General features: G+C 49.8%; 1 protein-coding gene across 1 annotated transcript in view; it reads left to right on the top strand.

Moving 5' to 3' along the window:
- ZC3H3 (zinc finger CCCH-type containing 3) overlaps positions 1-16,919 on the top strand; it is a 207,230-nt gene that overhangs the window by 146,267 nt on the left and 44,044 nt on the right. Inside the window, exon 9 of the mRNA XM_014965228.1 lies at positions 5,243-5,374. Coding sequence (XP_014820714.1) covers positions 5,243-5,374 — 132 coding nt within the window. The remainder of the gene's footprint in view (positions 1-5,242; positions 5,375-16,919) is intronic.

Below are 16,919 nucleotides of genomic sequence, written 5' to 3'. Positions count from 1 at the left end.
AGTTGTAGAGGGCAATGAGGTCTCCCCTCAGCCTCCTCTTCTCCAAACTAAACATGCCCAGTTCCCTCAGCCTCTCCTCATAGGACCGGGGACCGGAGCTCACCCGAGCCGTGCTGGATCTAGAAAAACTACTTTTAATTACTCGACCTTTGGTTATTGAGCCCGTGCCTTGTGAATTGTCCTCACAGCACCTTCTTCTCCCTTCTCCCTTTGAGCATCGCCGTGCTCTGTTCCCCAACCACAGCGTGGTGTAGGTAATTACAGCGCAATTACTGACCTGTAAAGGGTTTAACCCATGGGATGTCGCCTCTCATCAGCATCTGGGACGGGATCTTTGGATCTTTTCCACCACCCTTTGCCTTGGGGCAGGCATCTCATCTCCCTTTTTCCCTCCCTTCGCCTCGGGCACGTTCCTTGTCAGCGGGGAGCTCGTAAGTTATCCTGGCGGCGAGCGGAGCCGCTTGGAACGAGACACAAAGCACCATATGTTTTTTACATGTCTCTCTCTTCAGAGTCACTTAATCAGGAGTATATAAAATAGAGAAGATAGACTGGGGACAGCTGTACTCCCTGCCTCGTGGCGTGTCAAAGGAGGGATGGGAATGAGAATTGATAGAAGGAAAGACGCCTGGTTTGGGGTTTTTTTTTCCTTTTTTTTTTTCCTTCCTCTAACTTATTGTTCGACTTCAGAAATAAAGAAGGCACGGAAGAAGAAAGCTTTGCAAAAGCACTGCCTGGTGGCGTATCCAGAATTGTTGTAATTAATGAAGATTTGGGGTGGAACGTGGGGGTGGGGACTTCTTTTCACCCCAGTAAGTGATTTGCAAGTCCTAACAGCAGCATGGAACCCTCTGCCTGTGCCTCTGAGCTGAAGGATTGATATTCAACATCCAGGACTGTTGGTTTACATCTATACTGGTGTGTTAAATGGTATTTCAGCAGATGCTGGAGCTTGGGTTTGGTGCCAGGGCAAAAACCTGGGGGAGACTTGGGAGTTAGAGGTGGCCAAGGAGCTGTTGTGGTCGGCGGTTTGGCCTCAACCGTGTCCAACCAAAGGATGCAATGGTTGGATGTGGATGAGTTTGGAATATTCCTCGGCATGTTTAATTTGCTGGTGGAGATATGGCCTCAGTATCCCCTCCAGAAACACCGATGTTTCTTGGTGGCTCAACCAGAACCTCAAGCTTTTGGCTCCTGGGCTCTGTTTTAGGGGGGATAAATGGGGACCAGTGGCTGGTGGCGTGGCAAACTCAACCTGTCCCCCATAGCAGCACTTTGCCAATTAGAAATTGGGGAAGGATAATGATAATATCAGTGTAAAACTGAGTTAAAAGGTGTGGCTGTGCTGAAGTCTCCTGCAGAAGAGCTGATTTGCCACCCTCATTTTTGGGGACATGGTCCCTGGGAAGGCATCCCATGGGACACGGGTGGCCTCTGCCCATCTCAACTCCTTCTGTAGCAGTTGGCCACTATCAACGCATCATCTAAACCCAAGCTGAGTCACTAAATTAACGAGCCCACAAACGAAGCCAGCTCTTTTACGTGCCTTAGTAACAAATGCTGTGTTTTCTGGCCGCTCGGCGGGGAAAGGAGGATTATTTTTTGCAGGATTAGACGCCCCCCGTTGCGGGGGGGGGGGTGTGTGTCCCGGTTCAGAGGTCTCCGCTCACCACCTTGTCGTCAGTGGGGGCTGGAAGAGAAACAACCTTCCTTGGCAGAGTTCAGACCTGTTTGAGGGTGATTTATAGCTGCGGGGATGCTGCTACCCACAGCGAGAGGCGACTTCGCTTTTCAACGCCCGGAGCTCCCTCTTAACCCGGGTGATTACTACCAAAGGTGGCGTTCGCCTCATTTATCAGCGGTGGAGAAAGGCAGGTGAAGCTGCTCAGCAAAGGAAAACAGCATTTTTTCCCCCTGCTTCTGAGGTTTTTTTGGAGCTTTTCGGATGAGGGAATGGGGGGGCAGCTTGTTTTGGGCAATTTGAGTTGGGGTTTTAACGCGTCGAATTATTTTCTTGGGGTGTTTAATGGCAACGCAGTGATCTGGGAGTTGCCAGATTTGCCAGTGCCCCCTTAAATAACATTAGGAAAGAATTTTTCACCGAAAGAGTGATAGGGCATTGGAACAGGCTGCCCAGGGAGGGGGTGGAGTCACCATCCCTGGCTGTGTTTAAGGGCCGTTTAGATGCAGTGCTAAGGGACATGGTGTAGGGGAGGACTTTGTAGAGTAGGGGAGATGGTTGGACTCGATGATCCCAAGGGTCTCTTCCAACCTGAATGATTCTATGATTTTATGATTCTATGACTCTTGATTTCACTTTGTGGTTATGGGGTGGGGGGACACCCCACAAATTCCTCCTTGGAGGAGCTTTCAGGTTGTCGTCGTGTCCCACCTTGGTGGGAAGTCACCAAGGATGGAGCCACACGGCCAAGTCCAGGAAGGGAAGGACCAAATCTTGGGGGGTGTTTAGCTGTTAATTTGAGGATGAAAGTCTTGCTCAACCTTGGAGCAATCCCGTGCCTCAGTTTCCCCACTGGAAAACAGGGACAATCCCTCTTTTTTCTCTGGGAAAAGCAGTGGGGAGCTTCTCCCCATCCTAAGCAGCAAAACACTTGCTTCAAGCCGAGGATGCTCTCTGGGTTGGAGGGTTCCTCCAGATGGGCACGATGCTCTGCAGATGCTTTCAAAGCCCAAATTATCCCTCTGGCAATGGATAAAGGAGCCTGGGGGAGCGGGAAAACTGGCATCCGGGGAATCTTACTCTGCAGGGAATGCAGGGCAGATCCCTTGGGTGGAAGAGCATCCGTGGAAGTGCCGTGCTGGGCATTTCTCCACCCCAGGGCAGAGCCACCGGCGCGTCCCAGCGACTGAGAGAAACCAGTAAATCTGACTGAATGGGTTTGTGAGTGAAGGTTAGCGAGAGGCTAGGACTCGGGCAACCGCCCCGCTGCTGCTACAACAGCTTTTCCCCTTGAGGAACTCGAAAAGAATCAGCATTTTTCTCCCTAATAGAGCTTCAAAACTCTGTTGTGAGCAATTTGGAAATTCACGTTGAGTTTCGGGTTCATTAGCTGCTGGCTCCAAAGCCTGTACATAGTCAAAGCTGTCTAATATGGACGCACCGCACCAGTGCCTTGAATTAATGTTATTGTTATTTGTGTGGACGTAGTGGGGTGCAAACAAGGTTAATTGAAATGAGAGTGCTGCTTCCTCTTGATAATGGCTCAGGCTTGACAGCTAGGAGGAGTTTATTTTTGTCGAAGAGCTGCCTTTATTATCCCTTTTTATTAGAGCTAATTTGGGCTCTATATCAAAAACTACATTAAGGGAATCATTTACGGTCACACCACCACCACCAAAAAAAGATAGCCCCAGAGCCCTGTCCTTTATGTTAATGTCTGCAGTTAAAAGACAATTAAAAATAAACTCTTCTCTTTTAAAGCACCCTTTGTTTTCTTTCCCCTCCGCTTCCCCCTCCTTCTCTCTTATTTCTCGCTTGGCCTCAAATGAGCCAATTTAGTAAAAACCCTCATGTGCCCTTCAGGGAGAGGGATTTTTCCCCGATAGCCTCGGCGCTGCTTATTAGAGAATTGTAAATATTAGTTTGGGGGATGCTCGAACCGGCGGGACCGAGATGCTACCGGGGTGAACGGAGGGATGGAGAGCTGCTCCGAGCAGGAAGGAAATTCCACGTGTAGGAGAAGGGCCAGGGATGGAGCGGGAGGAGCCGGATCGTCGCGGCGGCTCCGGGATGCGCGTGTTTCCGTCGGCGGGTGGGGAAGTTGCCCGTGGTAGCCGGTGAGTTAAGGAGGCTGAAATATGGCAGCAGGCTGGTAATTTGTTTTTAATGATAAACAGCTGGCAGAAGGTGAAGTTTGTGGTTTGAGGACGATGAGGATCCTTTGCTCGTTCGCTTTTCCCCGTCGGCTGGTGAGCTGCTAAAGCTGGGGAGCAGGGAGTGCGGGAGTGGGACTCGGCTCCGTGGATCCGACCTCTCTCATCCTCCACTGCTCGTGGCAGGAGCCCGGGCTCTCCTCCTCCTTTCCCTCCCTCCTGGAGCATCCCTTGAGTCTGGGCTCTCCTCCTTTTTTTCTTTCCTTCCTGGGAAAGAAAATGTCCCTCCTGTTCCTGGGACATCCTCCCTGGAACATCCCGTGTACACAGGGTCTCCTCCTCTCTCCCTCCTGGATCATCCCCTAAGTCTGGGCTCTCCTCCCCCCTTTCCCTCCCTCCTGGAGCATCCCTTAAGTCTGGGCTCTTTTTCCCCTTTCCCTCCCCCCTGGACCATCCCTCCTGGAGTGTTCCTTGAGCCCGGGCTCTCCTCCTCCTTTCCCTCCCTCCTGGAGCATCCCTTGAGTCTGGGCTCTCCTCCTCTTTTCCTTCCCTCCTGGGACATCCTCCCTGGAACATCCCTCGTACCCAGGCTCTCCTCCTCTCTCTCTCCCTCCTGGAGCATCCCTTGAGCCTGGGCTCTCCTCCTCCTTTCCCTCCCTCCTGGAGCATCCCTTGAGTCTGGGCTCACCTCCTCTTTTCCTTCCCTCCTGGGACATCCTCCCTGGCACATCCCTCGTACCCAGGATCTCCTCCTCGCTCTCTCCCTCCTGGAGCATCCCTTGAGTCTGGGCTCTTTTCCCCCTTCCCCCCCCCCTGGACCATCCCTCCTGGAGCATCCCTTAAGTCTGGGTTCTCCTCTCCCCTTTCCCTCCCTCCCTGATCATCCCTCGAGCCTGGTCTCTCTTTCTCCTTTCCCTCCCCCCTGGACCATCTCTCCTGGATCATCCCTTGAGCCTGGGCTCTCCTCATCCTTTCCCTCCCTCCTGGAGCATCCCTCAGCTTAGTGCCTTTTGCGAGCGAGGATCCCGGGGAGCAGCCACCCCTTCTCTCCTCTACAAGGTTAGTTGGGAACGTCGACAAAAGATCAACCTGCCACGTGCATCGTGCCAGCAAAGCCCCCACAATTAAATAGACTTCATTACGATTCCTCCACCCCTTCCCCATGGCAGTTCCATGCTTTCCACCCTCTCCTGCATATATTCACCGGGACCCCGTAATGTCCAGGAGCTGCGTTGCAGGAGACCAATAGAAGAACTAAAAATACCTCTGGGATCGGTGGTTGGCAAAAGGCATATATTTATTTTACACGTGTCAGGGTTTTATTTCAGTTCTGGGTGTTGGACTGGTTCCTAATCACGAGTCGAGGAGGGGGGGACACTAATGGGTTTCTCATCCTCTGTCCTTGCAGATGCCGGTGTGCTCCTACTTCTTGAAGGGGATCTGCAGCAACAGCAACTGCCCCTACAGCCACGTCTACGTGTCCAGGAAGGCAGAAATATGCCAGGATTTCCTCAAAGGCTATTGCCCCATGGGAGAAAAGGTAAAAAGGGGACCAGCTCTGGGGGTCCTGGGGTGGATGAGCCTTTGCTGAAGCCACAAGTCGTTTTTCACCCCAGCTACGGCACCGAAGGGAGCTGTAGAGCTGGAAGCTGCTGAACACCTGGATGTGTGTGATGAACAGCAGTCCTGGGCCTTTCCAAAGGGTGATGGGCAACGTGGGTTGACTCTCTCTTACAGGAAAAAAAAAATTAGGAAACAAATTAAAAGCTGCAGCTCGGAAATGTTCTGCTGGTGTTTCCTTGGGCTCTGTCCATGTTCCCAGAGTCTGGTGCCCAAGCTGATACCACCTGCCTTGAAAATTGCTCAGTTAAATAGATGAGAAACAAAAGAAAAGGCTTTTGAGTCCCTGCTTTACGTAGAAAAACCACAGGTATTAATGTTTATTTTGCACGCTGGCTCCGTGATGGGTTAAAACTTAGGTCTCCCAAGACCTAAGTTTGCTCAGTCTTAGCAGCAAGACCGCCCTTCCTCACCCAGCCTCAACCTGTGCTCAGATATCTACCTGAGGGCTTCACGGAGCCCACCTCCAGGTCCCGGGGGTCCCTCTGGTTGAGAACAATGCAGTGAAGTCCTACATGGACTTTATGTGCATCCTTGGCAGACTCGCAACCTCCTCCATGAGCTTGTAACGTGCAGAGCTTGAGAGAGAGCAGCTTTCCTGGAGTTGGGCCTGGAGCTGGCTGCCACTTGCTGGATTCCAAAGGAATTTTAGAGCTGTTACATGGAAAAAAATGAAATTGTGGGGTTTATCCAACATCTTGTGGCTCCCCCCTTCTTTGTAAGTGACGGAATTGTCACCTTTCCTTGCTTAGTGATGAAGGGAGAGGGTTGGCTCTGCTGGTGTTCCCCTGGGAACCGAAGCGATTGTCCTACAACTCCTTTTTGCTCTTTTCCATTAATTTAATAATATTTTTGCATCTTTGTGTGAACAACTCTTTTGTTAGTAGAGCACGTGGGTTTCTTTTGGGTCCCGTGAACAAAAAATGGGCCACCTTGGCTTGGTTTTTCCAGCTGCTGTCTCAAACTTTGCGGGAGCAGCGATGCTGTCACATCAGAGCCCCCAAGAAGTCCTAGTCCAGAAGGGGCAGCTGGTCAATTTGCCACAAGGTTTGAATAAAGCAAAGGTGGATTCTCAGATTTATGGAGATGATGCTTTTCTGCTGCAGCTAAAGAGCTGCCAGGCTTTTCTCTTCTGGGGTGGGTTATGCCATGGAATTCCTGCTCCTCCTTTGACTACGCTAATCCTTTGACCATTGTGCCAGCAGGGCAAGGAGGGGGGATTCTGCTGCCTCCAGTTCTGGGGCCACCAACATCAGTAGGACGTGGACCTGTTGGAGAGGGGCCAGAGGAGGCCACGGAGATGTTGGGAGGGCTGGAGCCCCTCTGCTGGGAGGACAGGCTGAGAGAGTTGGGAGGGTTCAGCCTGGAGAAGAGAAGGCTTTGGGGAGACCTTGGAGCCCCTTCCAGTCCCTAAAGGGGCTTGTGAGAAAGATGGAGAGAGACTTCTTAATAGGGCACGGAGTGATAGGAGAAGGGGTAATGGCTTCAAACTGAAAGAGGGGAGATTTAGATGCAACCTCAGAAAGAACTTCTTTGGTGTGAGGGTAGTGAGACCCTGGCCCAGGTCGCTCAGAGAGGAGATCAATCAATGCCCCATCCCTGGAGGGGTTCAAGGCCAGGTTGGGGCTTTGAGCAACCTGGTCTAGTTCAAGATGTCCTTGTTCATGGCAGGGGATTGGACTAGATGGCCTTTCAAGTTCCCTTCCCACTCAAACCATTCAATGATTCTGTGATTTGCTCTACAACATTGGCCCATCTCTGCAAACCCAACTGGAGGATGGGAACCATCCTCTTCTCTCCGCCTGCTTCTTGGCTGCTGGCTTCTAGGGTTTGTTTGATATGGAAGAAGACATCACATCAACATCCTGGCTTAGTTCAACTGCTTCCACAAGCCGACAGCAAATGAAGAGGAGGAGACAAAACTGAAAGAGGGGAGATTTAGATGCAACCTCAGAAAGAACTTCTTTGGTGTGAGGGTAGTGAGACCCTGGCCCAGGTCGCTCAGAGAGGAGATCAATCAATGCCCCATCCCTGGAGGGGTTCAAGGCCAGGTTGGGGCTTTGAGCAACCTGGTCTAGTTCAAGATGTCCTTGTTCATGGCAGGGGATTGGACTAGATGGCCTTTCAAGTTCCCTTCCCACTCAAACCATTCAATGATTCTGTGATTTGCTCTACAACATTGGCCCATCTCTGCAAACCCAACTGGAGGATGGGAACCATCCTCCTCTCTCCGCCTGCTTCTTGGCTGCTGGCTTCTAGGGTTTGTTTGATATGGAAGAAGACATCACATCAACATCCTGGCTTAGTTCAACTGCTTCCACAAGCCGACAGCAAATGAAGAGGAGGAGACGGTGAAAGCCTCCTCCTTGAGCTGGAGACTTCAGGTACCACGTTGAAAACACGACAGGAACTTTGCAAGCAAAGCTCTAAATCATCTTTTTGGCTGAAAAAAAAGGAGCTGCTAATGAAACAATCATTTTGTGTGCATTGAGTCTGCCAGATCGTAGGGCACCGTCCCAAATTCGCCCCAGCGGGGCCTATGGAACGATATTATTTTATTGCATTTAATAGAGAATGCGTGAATAAGTGTCTGCCTAAGCACAGTTTTGCTTAGACTCGCTGCTCCTGGAGATTTCTAATTCCCTCATCATTTTGGCTGCTTTTCACCCAAGGAAGTTGCTGGGATGAGCAGTCGGATGCTTGAATCCACGCGCTGCTCTGAGTTGGATCTCCAAAGGGAGATCTTCTCTCCTTTTCTCCATCCCTGTAGCTCTGGTTGGGTGATTTCACCCACCAAGTGAAGCTGGAGGTGCTCAGCACCCATCACCGTGGTGTCATCGTGCAAAGCCACCAGCCTGTCCCAGAACCCAAACCACAAACATCGGATGGTGTCTTCTCCAAGAAAACCCTTCGTTTCCCGAGGAGAAACCGCTACAGAGCAAAAACCAGGCGAAAGGAAGGGGGAAATAAAAACCCAAAGTGAGAGCTTTAAGGAAAGCAGGACATCAGTGAGAGTGAAGGGAAGCGCTAATAAATTAGTCTGTGCCTAATTACTTTTTGTGGCAGCTCATGGAGGAGACTTCTGTGCAGGATAAACATTTCCTCCGAAGGAAAACACGGGCATCCTGCCTCCTCCCTCCAGCCCAGCGCTGGCCACGCAGGCAGGGTCCCTACAATTATTTTTAAAATATTCCAATTTAAATGAAAATATAAAAGAGATATTTAGAATATTTATTCTATTAGTAAAAGTGCTTACCGTGTCACTTTTAGAGTGTCAGAAAAGCATTCTCCTACAGATGATGGATAGCAGCCTGTAATTATATATGGGGAGAAATTGCTGAGCGGGCCATATTTAACTGGGGAGGAGAAATACCAGCTTGGGCCATTAAGGGTTAATTTTATTCTCTAAATAATATAAAAAGTGCTGAGTCCGTTCCTTTGCTCAAAGTAGAAAGTCCTCAAATGGACCCCGGAGAGTTTATAATATTCTACTGAATCAAGTAAAAATGTTAACCTTGCTTCATAAAACGATGGCTTGTTAAAGATGCGCAGTCCCTTTTCTTTTGAATAATTTAGGGTGGGAGTTAAATCTTCTCTCGTTCTGCCTTTCCCTGTCTGAGGAATGTTGAGAACCTTCTCCCTGCGGTCGGAACCGCGAAGGGCACGGACGGCGCAAAGTTGCGCGACACCGACGTGGCCTCCTCAGGGGATAAACTCCCAACGAGGATGGTTGGTAATTAGGAATTTCCATCCTTCTGTGCCGGGGTTTGGCACGTGGGGCTCTGCTCCCTGTTGTGTTTTCCTCCCTGTGCTTCGCACGATTTCGGAGTTTTCTCAGACCTTCATCGAAAATGGCCATTATGATCCATAATTTATGACGTGTCGTTGGCAGCGTCGCCTCTTAAGTACTTCCTAGATGTCTTGCAGGATGCTCAGGCTGAGTTGATCGGCCTTTGACCCATCCCATGGGTTGTAACTCCAACTGTGTGAGCTCTTCACACAAGCAGTGCCAGGACCAGCCTCCTCTGGCTTCATCAGAAACTTAGAATTAAGTGAGAAAGCTTTAATTTTGCAGTCCCAAATCCCTTTTTCAGGAACGTAGACTGTAGAGAGTAAAGGTCCCTCCACCCTTTGGGAGAGGGAACGGCTCCTGAATGAGACCGTGACCACATCCTGGGGGAATGTTACCCCCATTATTAATCCTTTCTCCTGATAGCAGAGCCAGAACTTTGGTTTCCAGCACTCTCACCAGTTCCTTGGTTATGGATTGAGAAGTTTCTCCACCCCATGCTTGTGCACATGGACCTACAGCTTCCTAAAGGGAATGGAGGGACCTACACGTTCTGCTTGGCAAAGCTGGCGGTGAAATATGGTTCCAAATAGCGCTGCAGCTCAAATCATCTCTAAACACAACTCCATAAGTGTCTTACCTAAAGCCATGAAGTGATGCCCACCACGGAAATCTCCCTGCCACCTTGCCTGGAGCTCCATGACCTTCTCCGGCACCATGAAATGGTCATGCTGGGTCAGATATCCACCACAATGTGATGCCCACCATGGAAATCTTCCTGCCACTTTGCCTGGAGCTCGTTGACCTTCTGTGGCACCATGAAATGGTCACGCTGGGTGAGGCAGGTCCCTCTGGGCTGGTCACCTGCACTGGAGGAAGCCTGAAGGGGGAAGTGGGAAGATAGGGAGAAATGGGGCCTCTTGCAGGTGCTCCTCAGGGTTTTCCGAAGATGTTTTGAAGAGCTGCTCTATGGTAAAAGCTCCTCTCTGGTTCCCCATCCCTTCTCCCATACGGGTCCTTATGCCTGCACCTTGGTTTGGGGCATGGGTTCACCAGGAGAGGATGGGGTGAGGCTGGTGGGCACAAGACATGATGTAGCACCATTGAGTGAAGCCATTAGGAAGAAATTCTTTGCTGTGAAGGTGGTGAGACCCTGGCCCAGGTTGCCCAGAGAAGCTGTGGCTGCCCCATCCCTGGAGGAGTTCAAGACCAGGTTGGAGGGGGCTTTGATCAACCTGCTCTAGTGGGAGGTGTCTCTGCCCGGGGCAAGGGGTTGGACTAGATGATCTTGAAGGTCCCTTCCAATCCAAACCATAGTGTGATTGTGTCTTGAAGGTCCCTTCCAACCCAAACCATAGTGTGATTGTGCGAATCGTGGCTGTGGTGGGGTTTGGTGCTGGCATCCTCCAGCCCTGGCAGCGTGTCAGAGCAAAGGCAAGCGAGTCAGCCCAGTCCCTTCTAACTGCTGCCTCTGTAAGATTGTTTTGTCTTAAATAAGCTTCCCCCCCCCTCCCCGGGTGTACATTAGCGAACGTGCTGCTTTAAATACCTATCTTCAGATTGTTTCCATCAGCTGCCTTCAAGCCTGTGGGTAAATTGTTCCCCCGTGGGGACTATTAAACCGTAAGACACAGCGAGATTAAACAACGACACTACCATGAAATGCACGGGGAGATGTTGCTGGAATTAAATCAGGGGGAAGCAGGAGCTCTGTGCTCTTGTGTTTGCCGGCAACACAGTGAATCGTGGCTGTGGTGGGGTTTGGTGCTGGCATCCTCCAGCCCTGGCAGCGTGTCAGAGCAAAGGCAAGCGAGTCAGCCCAGTCCCTTCTAACTGCTGCCTCTGTAAGATTGTTTTGTCTTAAATAAGCTTCCCCCCCCCTCCCCGGGTGTACATTAGCGAACGTGCTGCTTTAAATACCTATCTTCAGATTGTTTCCATCAGCTGCCTTCAAGCCTGTGGGTAAATTGTTCCCCCGTGGGGACTATTAAACCGTAAGACACAGCGAGATTAAACAACGACACTACCATGAAATGCACGGGGAGATGTTGCTGGAATTAAATCAGGGGGAAGCAGGAGCTCTGTGCTCTTGTGTTTGCCGGCAACACATCGCTCCTGGGGACCACAACCAACCCAAAGCTTGACCAGGGGACCTGCCATCACAGCAGGGATGCTCATGGTTGACACTGGAACCACCTGGTGGTCTCCTAAAATCCATCTTTTCAGTGCTTCTGAGTTGCTCGGCCAACAAGCTTTCACCAGAGCTTGGTGGTCTCCTAAAATCCATCTTTTCAGTGTTTCTGAGTTGCTCGGCCAACAGGCTTTCACCTGGTTTTATAGAAACATAGAATAGTTTGGGTGGGAGGGGATCTTTAAGGGCCATCTAGTCCAACCCCCTGCCATGAATAAGAACATCTTCAACTAGACCAGCTTTCTCAGAGCCCCGTCCAACCTGACATGGAATGTTTTCAAGGATGGGGCATCTACCACCTCACCGGGCAACCTGGGGCAGTGTCTCAGCACCCTCAGCATTAAACATTTCTTCCTTAGATCTAGTCTAAATCTCCTCTCTTTTGGTTTAAAACCATCACCCCTCGTTCTATCCCCGTAAATTATCTGCAATGCTCATGGTGACAGGGGCAGGTCTGGTTGACACGCTCAGCCCAAGGAAGTGCCACTTCCTTGGGCAAAATCATTTTCCTCCCTCAGGTGGAGTCTGGTGTTTTTCACAGTGGCAGCTGCTTGATTTTTCTGTAGAAAATTCAACTGCGGGGACTTTTTCTTAGCTGACTCCTTCTTCTCGTTTGGTTTTCTCTAATCAAACTGAGAAGCTCCTCCATGCCCAGCTACCAGAGGGGGCTCTTTGAAGTGCAAGAAGTATAACTATAAAACCTCTCTTTTGGGTATTAGCTCAGGGAAGGCTAAGCCTTGAGCCATCCCAAATTTTCTGTATCTTGGACGTAACTCCATCTTATTCCTTCTATGATTTAGATGAGATCTGGGGAAGAACTTCTTTGCTGTGAGGGTGGTGAGAACCTGGCCCAGGTTGCCCAGAGAAGCTGTGGGTGCCCCATCCCTGGAGGGGTTCAAGTCCAGGCTGGATGGGGCTTGGAGCAACCTGATCTGGTGGGAGGTGTCCTTGCCCAGGGAGGGGGTTGGACTAGGTGATCTTGAAGGTCCCTTCCAACACAAACCATTCTGAAATTCTATGATCCTATCATGACTGCTCCCAATTTCCTGGTCCCCTTTGATTTGGAGAGAGCTGGTGGCAGCAGAACACACTCAGAGAGTTGGATAGGGAAGGACAGGATCATGTACCTGTGCAGGATCTGGCCAGACCTGAGCAGAAGGACCAATGGGGAATCGGCGATGCGATCATCTCAACATGATGAGGGGCTGCCCAGGAGACAACTCGGGGGGATGTTCATTAAAGCTGTAAATCAGTGAAATGAATGAGCTGATCAAAGGGTGAGGAAGAGGGAGAGGAGAAAGACTCTCATGATTTTCCTGCTTAGAGTCATATTCCCTTTTTCTTCTATCTCAGTGAAATCTTTAAAGATGTCCTCCATGGGGTTGGGCTTGCTGAGCCCCAACGCCCCGCTCTGTACCTCCTGGTCACCAAACACATCCTGCACCGCGGATAAAACTCACTCCTGCTCTTATTAGAAGAATCAAACCTCAAACAGATTTACCCTGAAGGTTGGGCTTTAGGTTCTGGACATTAGCAAATTTGCCTCTTTTTAAGAGATGGTCCATTTTACACGCTTGCCATGAGGAGGTGTGACATGAAGGCATCTCAGCGGCTTCTCCCTCTCCTCTGGATAGAGCCATTTAAGATTTAAATTTATTTCCAACTTGCATTGAAGTTATTTTGGGCTCAGATGGAGGACAAGGTGGTAGAAACACCTGGTGTTAGCTACGGAAAAGCTGGTTGCGTGTGTGAAGCTTTGCATGGGGCTGGTTTTAAAGGTTTCAAGCCCTCTCTGGGCTTTCTCAGGTAGGATGTCACCATGGATGTGGGGGAGAAGAGGAGAGGAGTTTGCCAGGTGGAGGCATCAGCATCCTTTTTCCTGGTGCCAGAGCAGGTGTACCGTGGAGAACCACCTGGACATGGCTCTCTCACCTTCATTTTTGACCCAAATTGTGTTGGATCTGTTTGCCAGGAGGTTTTAATGATATTTTAGGCATATCTGTAGGTGGTAGCCATGTATCCAGCTGTAGGTTCATGGTGTGTGAGCAAACCTCAGCTTTCCAGCTGATTTTCAGGTATTGTGTTGGATCTGTTTGCCAGGAGGTTTTTAATGATATTTTAGGCGTATCTGTAGGTGGTAGCCACGTATCCAGCTGTGGGTTCATGGTGTGTGAGCAAACCCCAGCTTTCCAGCTGATTTTCAGGGCTTACTGGCATGTCTGGGTGGCACTGGAGATCCACCAGTGGGGCAGCCCTTTCTCTGGGATGGGGAATTTGGGGCTTACCTTCTCCCATCGTTCAGAAATAGCTGATGGAGAGCTCTGCCTTTGATAGCTCTTTCATCAGTTCACTGCAGCAGTAGGAAAACTAACTACAAAAGCAACTTCATTTATCTTTAATTTTGGCTCTGGTTGACAGATGTTTTCTGGGTGCTAGAGTTGCCTGCTTGATTTGGGTTGGGTTTTTTTTTTTGCCTGTAATGTGTAGCAGAAATCTTCAGTCAACAAACTGATGAGTAAGTAAAATATTGCCTGCTTGATTTGGGTTGGGTTTTTTTTGGCCTGTAATGCGTAGCACAAATCTTCAGTCAACAAACTGATTAGTAAGTAAAATCATACTAGAATCATGGAATGGTTTGGGTTGGAAGGGACCTCAAAGATCATCGAGTTCCAACCCCCTTGCCCTGGGCGGGGACACCTCCCACCAGACCAGGTTGCTCCAAGCCCCATCCAACCTGGCCTTGAACACCTCCAGGGATGGGGCATCCAGAATTTCCCTGGGCAACCTGTTCCAGTGTCTCACCACCCTCAGAGTAAAAAATTTCTTCCTGAGATCTGATCTGAATCTTTTTTCTTCCAATTTAAAACCGTTTCCCCTTGTCCTATCATTACCCTTCCTGGCAAAGAGTCCTCCTCCAGCTCTTCTATAGGCACCCTTCAGGTATTGAAAATCTTTCTTTAAAAAAGAAATAAGGAATAGACTTGGTAATGAGTCTGCTCAAATAAGGAATAGACTTGGTAATGAGTCTGCTCGTAACATCACAGACGGTGGCCAAGCTGGATTTGAGCAGGTTGAGATCTGTCAGGGTGGACCTCGTTGGCTTTCATGAGGACATCGAGTCCTCGTGCATCTCCTCTGGGTGACGATGGCTTTGCTGCTGATGGTGAGTGATAAATCCTGGTGGTGACGACGGGAGCTTTTCATCGAAAATGCTTCGTAGCAGGAAAAAAATTAAAACTAATCCATTTTTTTTCCGTGCCCAATCCTACTGGCGTGTGGCTGAGGAAATCTTTGTGGGTTTCCAGTTGCATCTTATTTACCGTACTCTTTAATGGCATAATGAGGGTTCTTATTGCTACTTTAATTTAACTGTAGTATCTTCAACAGCATTTGGAGGCTTGCATTAAAGATGTTGCTTATCAGGGTAAACTTGAACCGCTTAATAGCCTGGGCTAGTTGATAATAGTGCCGAGATAAATACCCATCTGTGATTTTTTTCTCTCTTGCACTTCAGTATCTTTGTAGGAGGAGGTGAAAACATGAAAATTAGGAAGTTGAGGGGAAAAGCAGTGGCTGAATCACGGTTATAAAGTAGGGGAATGAACTGATGAGGCAGAGAGTTCTTGATTTCAACCTGAACTTCCGTACAGATGAACACAAAGAAGAGCAGATTTCATCTTTGCTTCCTGGGTTGGGATCTCCCTTTGGTCCCATCTGTTCTTTGTTGTTGGATGATCTCTGCATCCTTCGAGCAGTGGGTGACACCTTCCCTGAGCCACCTGGAAATTACACCCTGTCATCCCTGATGCAGATGACACTGCAAGGGGGTGTCCAGAGGGTGTCTGCCTTGCTCCATGGATGATGATTTGGGGTCGATACTCACCGGCGATGGATTCCCAGTGTGAAAGTGGCTCCATCACAGCTTTGGGGTGTGAGGAATAAGATTGTGAGAGTCTCTGATGGAAATGGGGTTCCTCAACAAAGTAGAGCAGGGAGTGACTGAGTGCTGTAGACGTGCCCATGAAGGGGTGAATGCTGGTCTTTGCTCTTTGGTTTGGAATTCACCTTCTGGATGTCCCCATCCAAAGTGTTATAGTCAATGTCTCAATGTCCAAGCAGAAATGAGTACCAAGTGATGTCCCTTTATGGTCTGTACTGTGACTATAACTGTTAAATATCTTCGTCAGTGACAGGATTGAGTGCAACCTCATCTAGTTTGCAGATGATACCAAACTGAGTGGTGCTCTTGATTCCCTTGAGGGAAGGGATGCCATCCAGAGGGACCTGGACAGGCTGGAGAAGTGGGCCCATGTGAACCTCATGAGGCTCAACGAGGGCAAGTGCAGGAAGCTCTAAGGTGGTGGAGAAGGGATGCAAAGGAGAGCCTCATCCCTTAGGTCATTTCTATTTGTGCTGGACCACCCCGGGGGAATGGATGCTGCATGGACAAGGCTTTTTCAGCCCCTCCCAGCTATTTTGCTCCCTCTTAAATATGATGTTCCCAGTGATTTCAGAAACTGTCCAATTCTTGCTCCACCTGTGGAGGTATGTTAGCTCAACTGCTGTTTCATTGCCCACAAATACCAGGAGAGAAGCTTCAAAGCTTTGCAGTAGAACCTGGAGAGCATTTGGTAGATCCCAAATCCTATCAAGCATTTGGAGAAGGCCATCAGAAGTCAACGCTTCCCTACAAGCATTTTGCTAGGGCACCAAACTCTTTTTCTGGGGGGCAGAAACCCATTTTGGAGCGAATTCCTCAAGATAATCGTGTCGGCTAAATTTCTCCATCGTTATTCCACAGCCTGGATGATGTTTGGATGTATTGTCCTCCAGGTTTTAACGACAGGGAGCTGGGATGTTGGTTGGTTGGTTTTTTTTTTTAAGGCTGCTTCCATCTGCACCCAATTATAAAAAAGCCATCAAAAAAAAGCTATTTACTGGCTGTCAGTTGGGAGCGGCGTCAGAAAACGGCTCCGCCACCTCCAGCGATAGCTTCCCAACAGCCACTTAGTGCTGAGACGTGGTGGGTAAGAGGGACATTAAACCAGCCTGACATCAATCCAGCTGGTTAATCCCGCTGCTCAGCAATGGGGCCACCTGTAATAGCCCCGGCGAAGCTACGTGGCTGTGCAGAGGGCTTTAGTGCACCCTCAGTAAGTTCGCAGATGACACCAAGCTGGGTGGGAGTATTGATCTGCTGGGGGGTAGAGAGGCTCTGCAGAGAGATCTCCACAGGCTGGATGGATGGGCCAAGACCAACGGGATGAGGTTCAACAAGGCCAAGTGCCAAGTCCTGCACTTGGGTCACAACAACCCCAGGCAGCGCTACAGGCTGGGGGCAGAGTGGCTGGAGCTGCCTGGCAGAAAAGGACCTGGGGGTGTTGGTCGACTGTCGGCTGAACATGAGCCAGCAGTGTGCCCAGGTGGCCAAGAAGGCCACCAGCATCCTGGCCTGTATCAAGAACAGTGTGGCAAGTAGAGCCC

Source organism: Calidris pugnax, unplaced genomic scaffold (assembly GCF_001431845.1).
Source record: "Calidris pugnax isolate Ruff unplaced genomic scaffold, ASM143184v1 scaffold41, whole genome shotgun sequence".
NCBI classification, from domain to species: Eukaryota; Metazoa; Chordata; class Aves; order Charadriiformes; family Scolopacidae; genus Calidris; species Calidris pugnax.
Note: the sequence above shows the minus strand (reverse complement) of the source record. Positions and strands in the feature narration are given on the sequence as shown.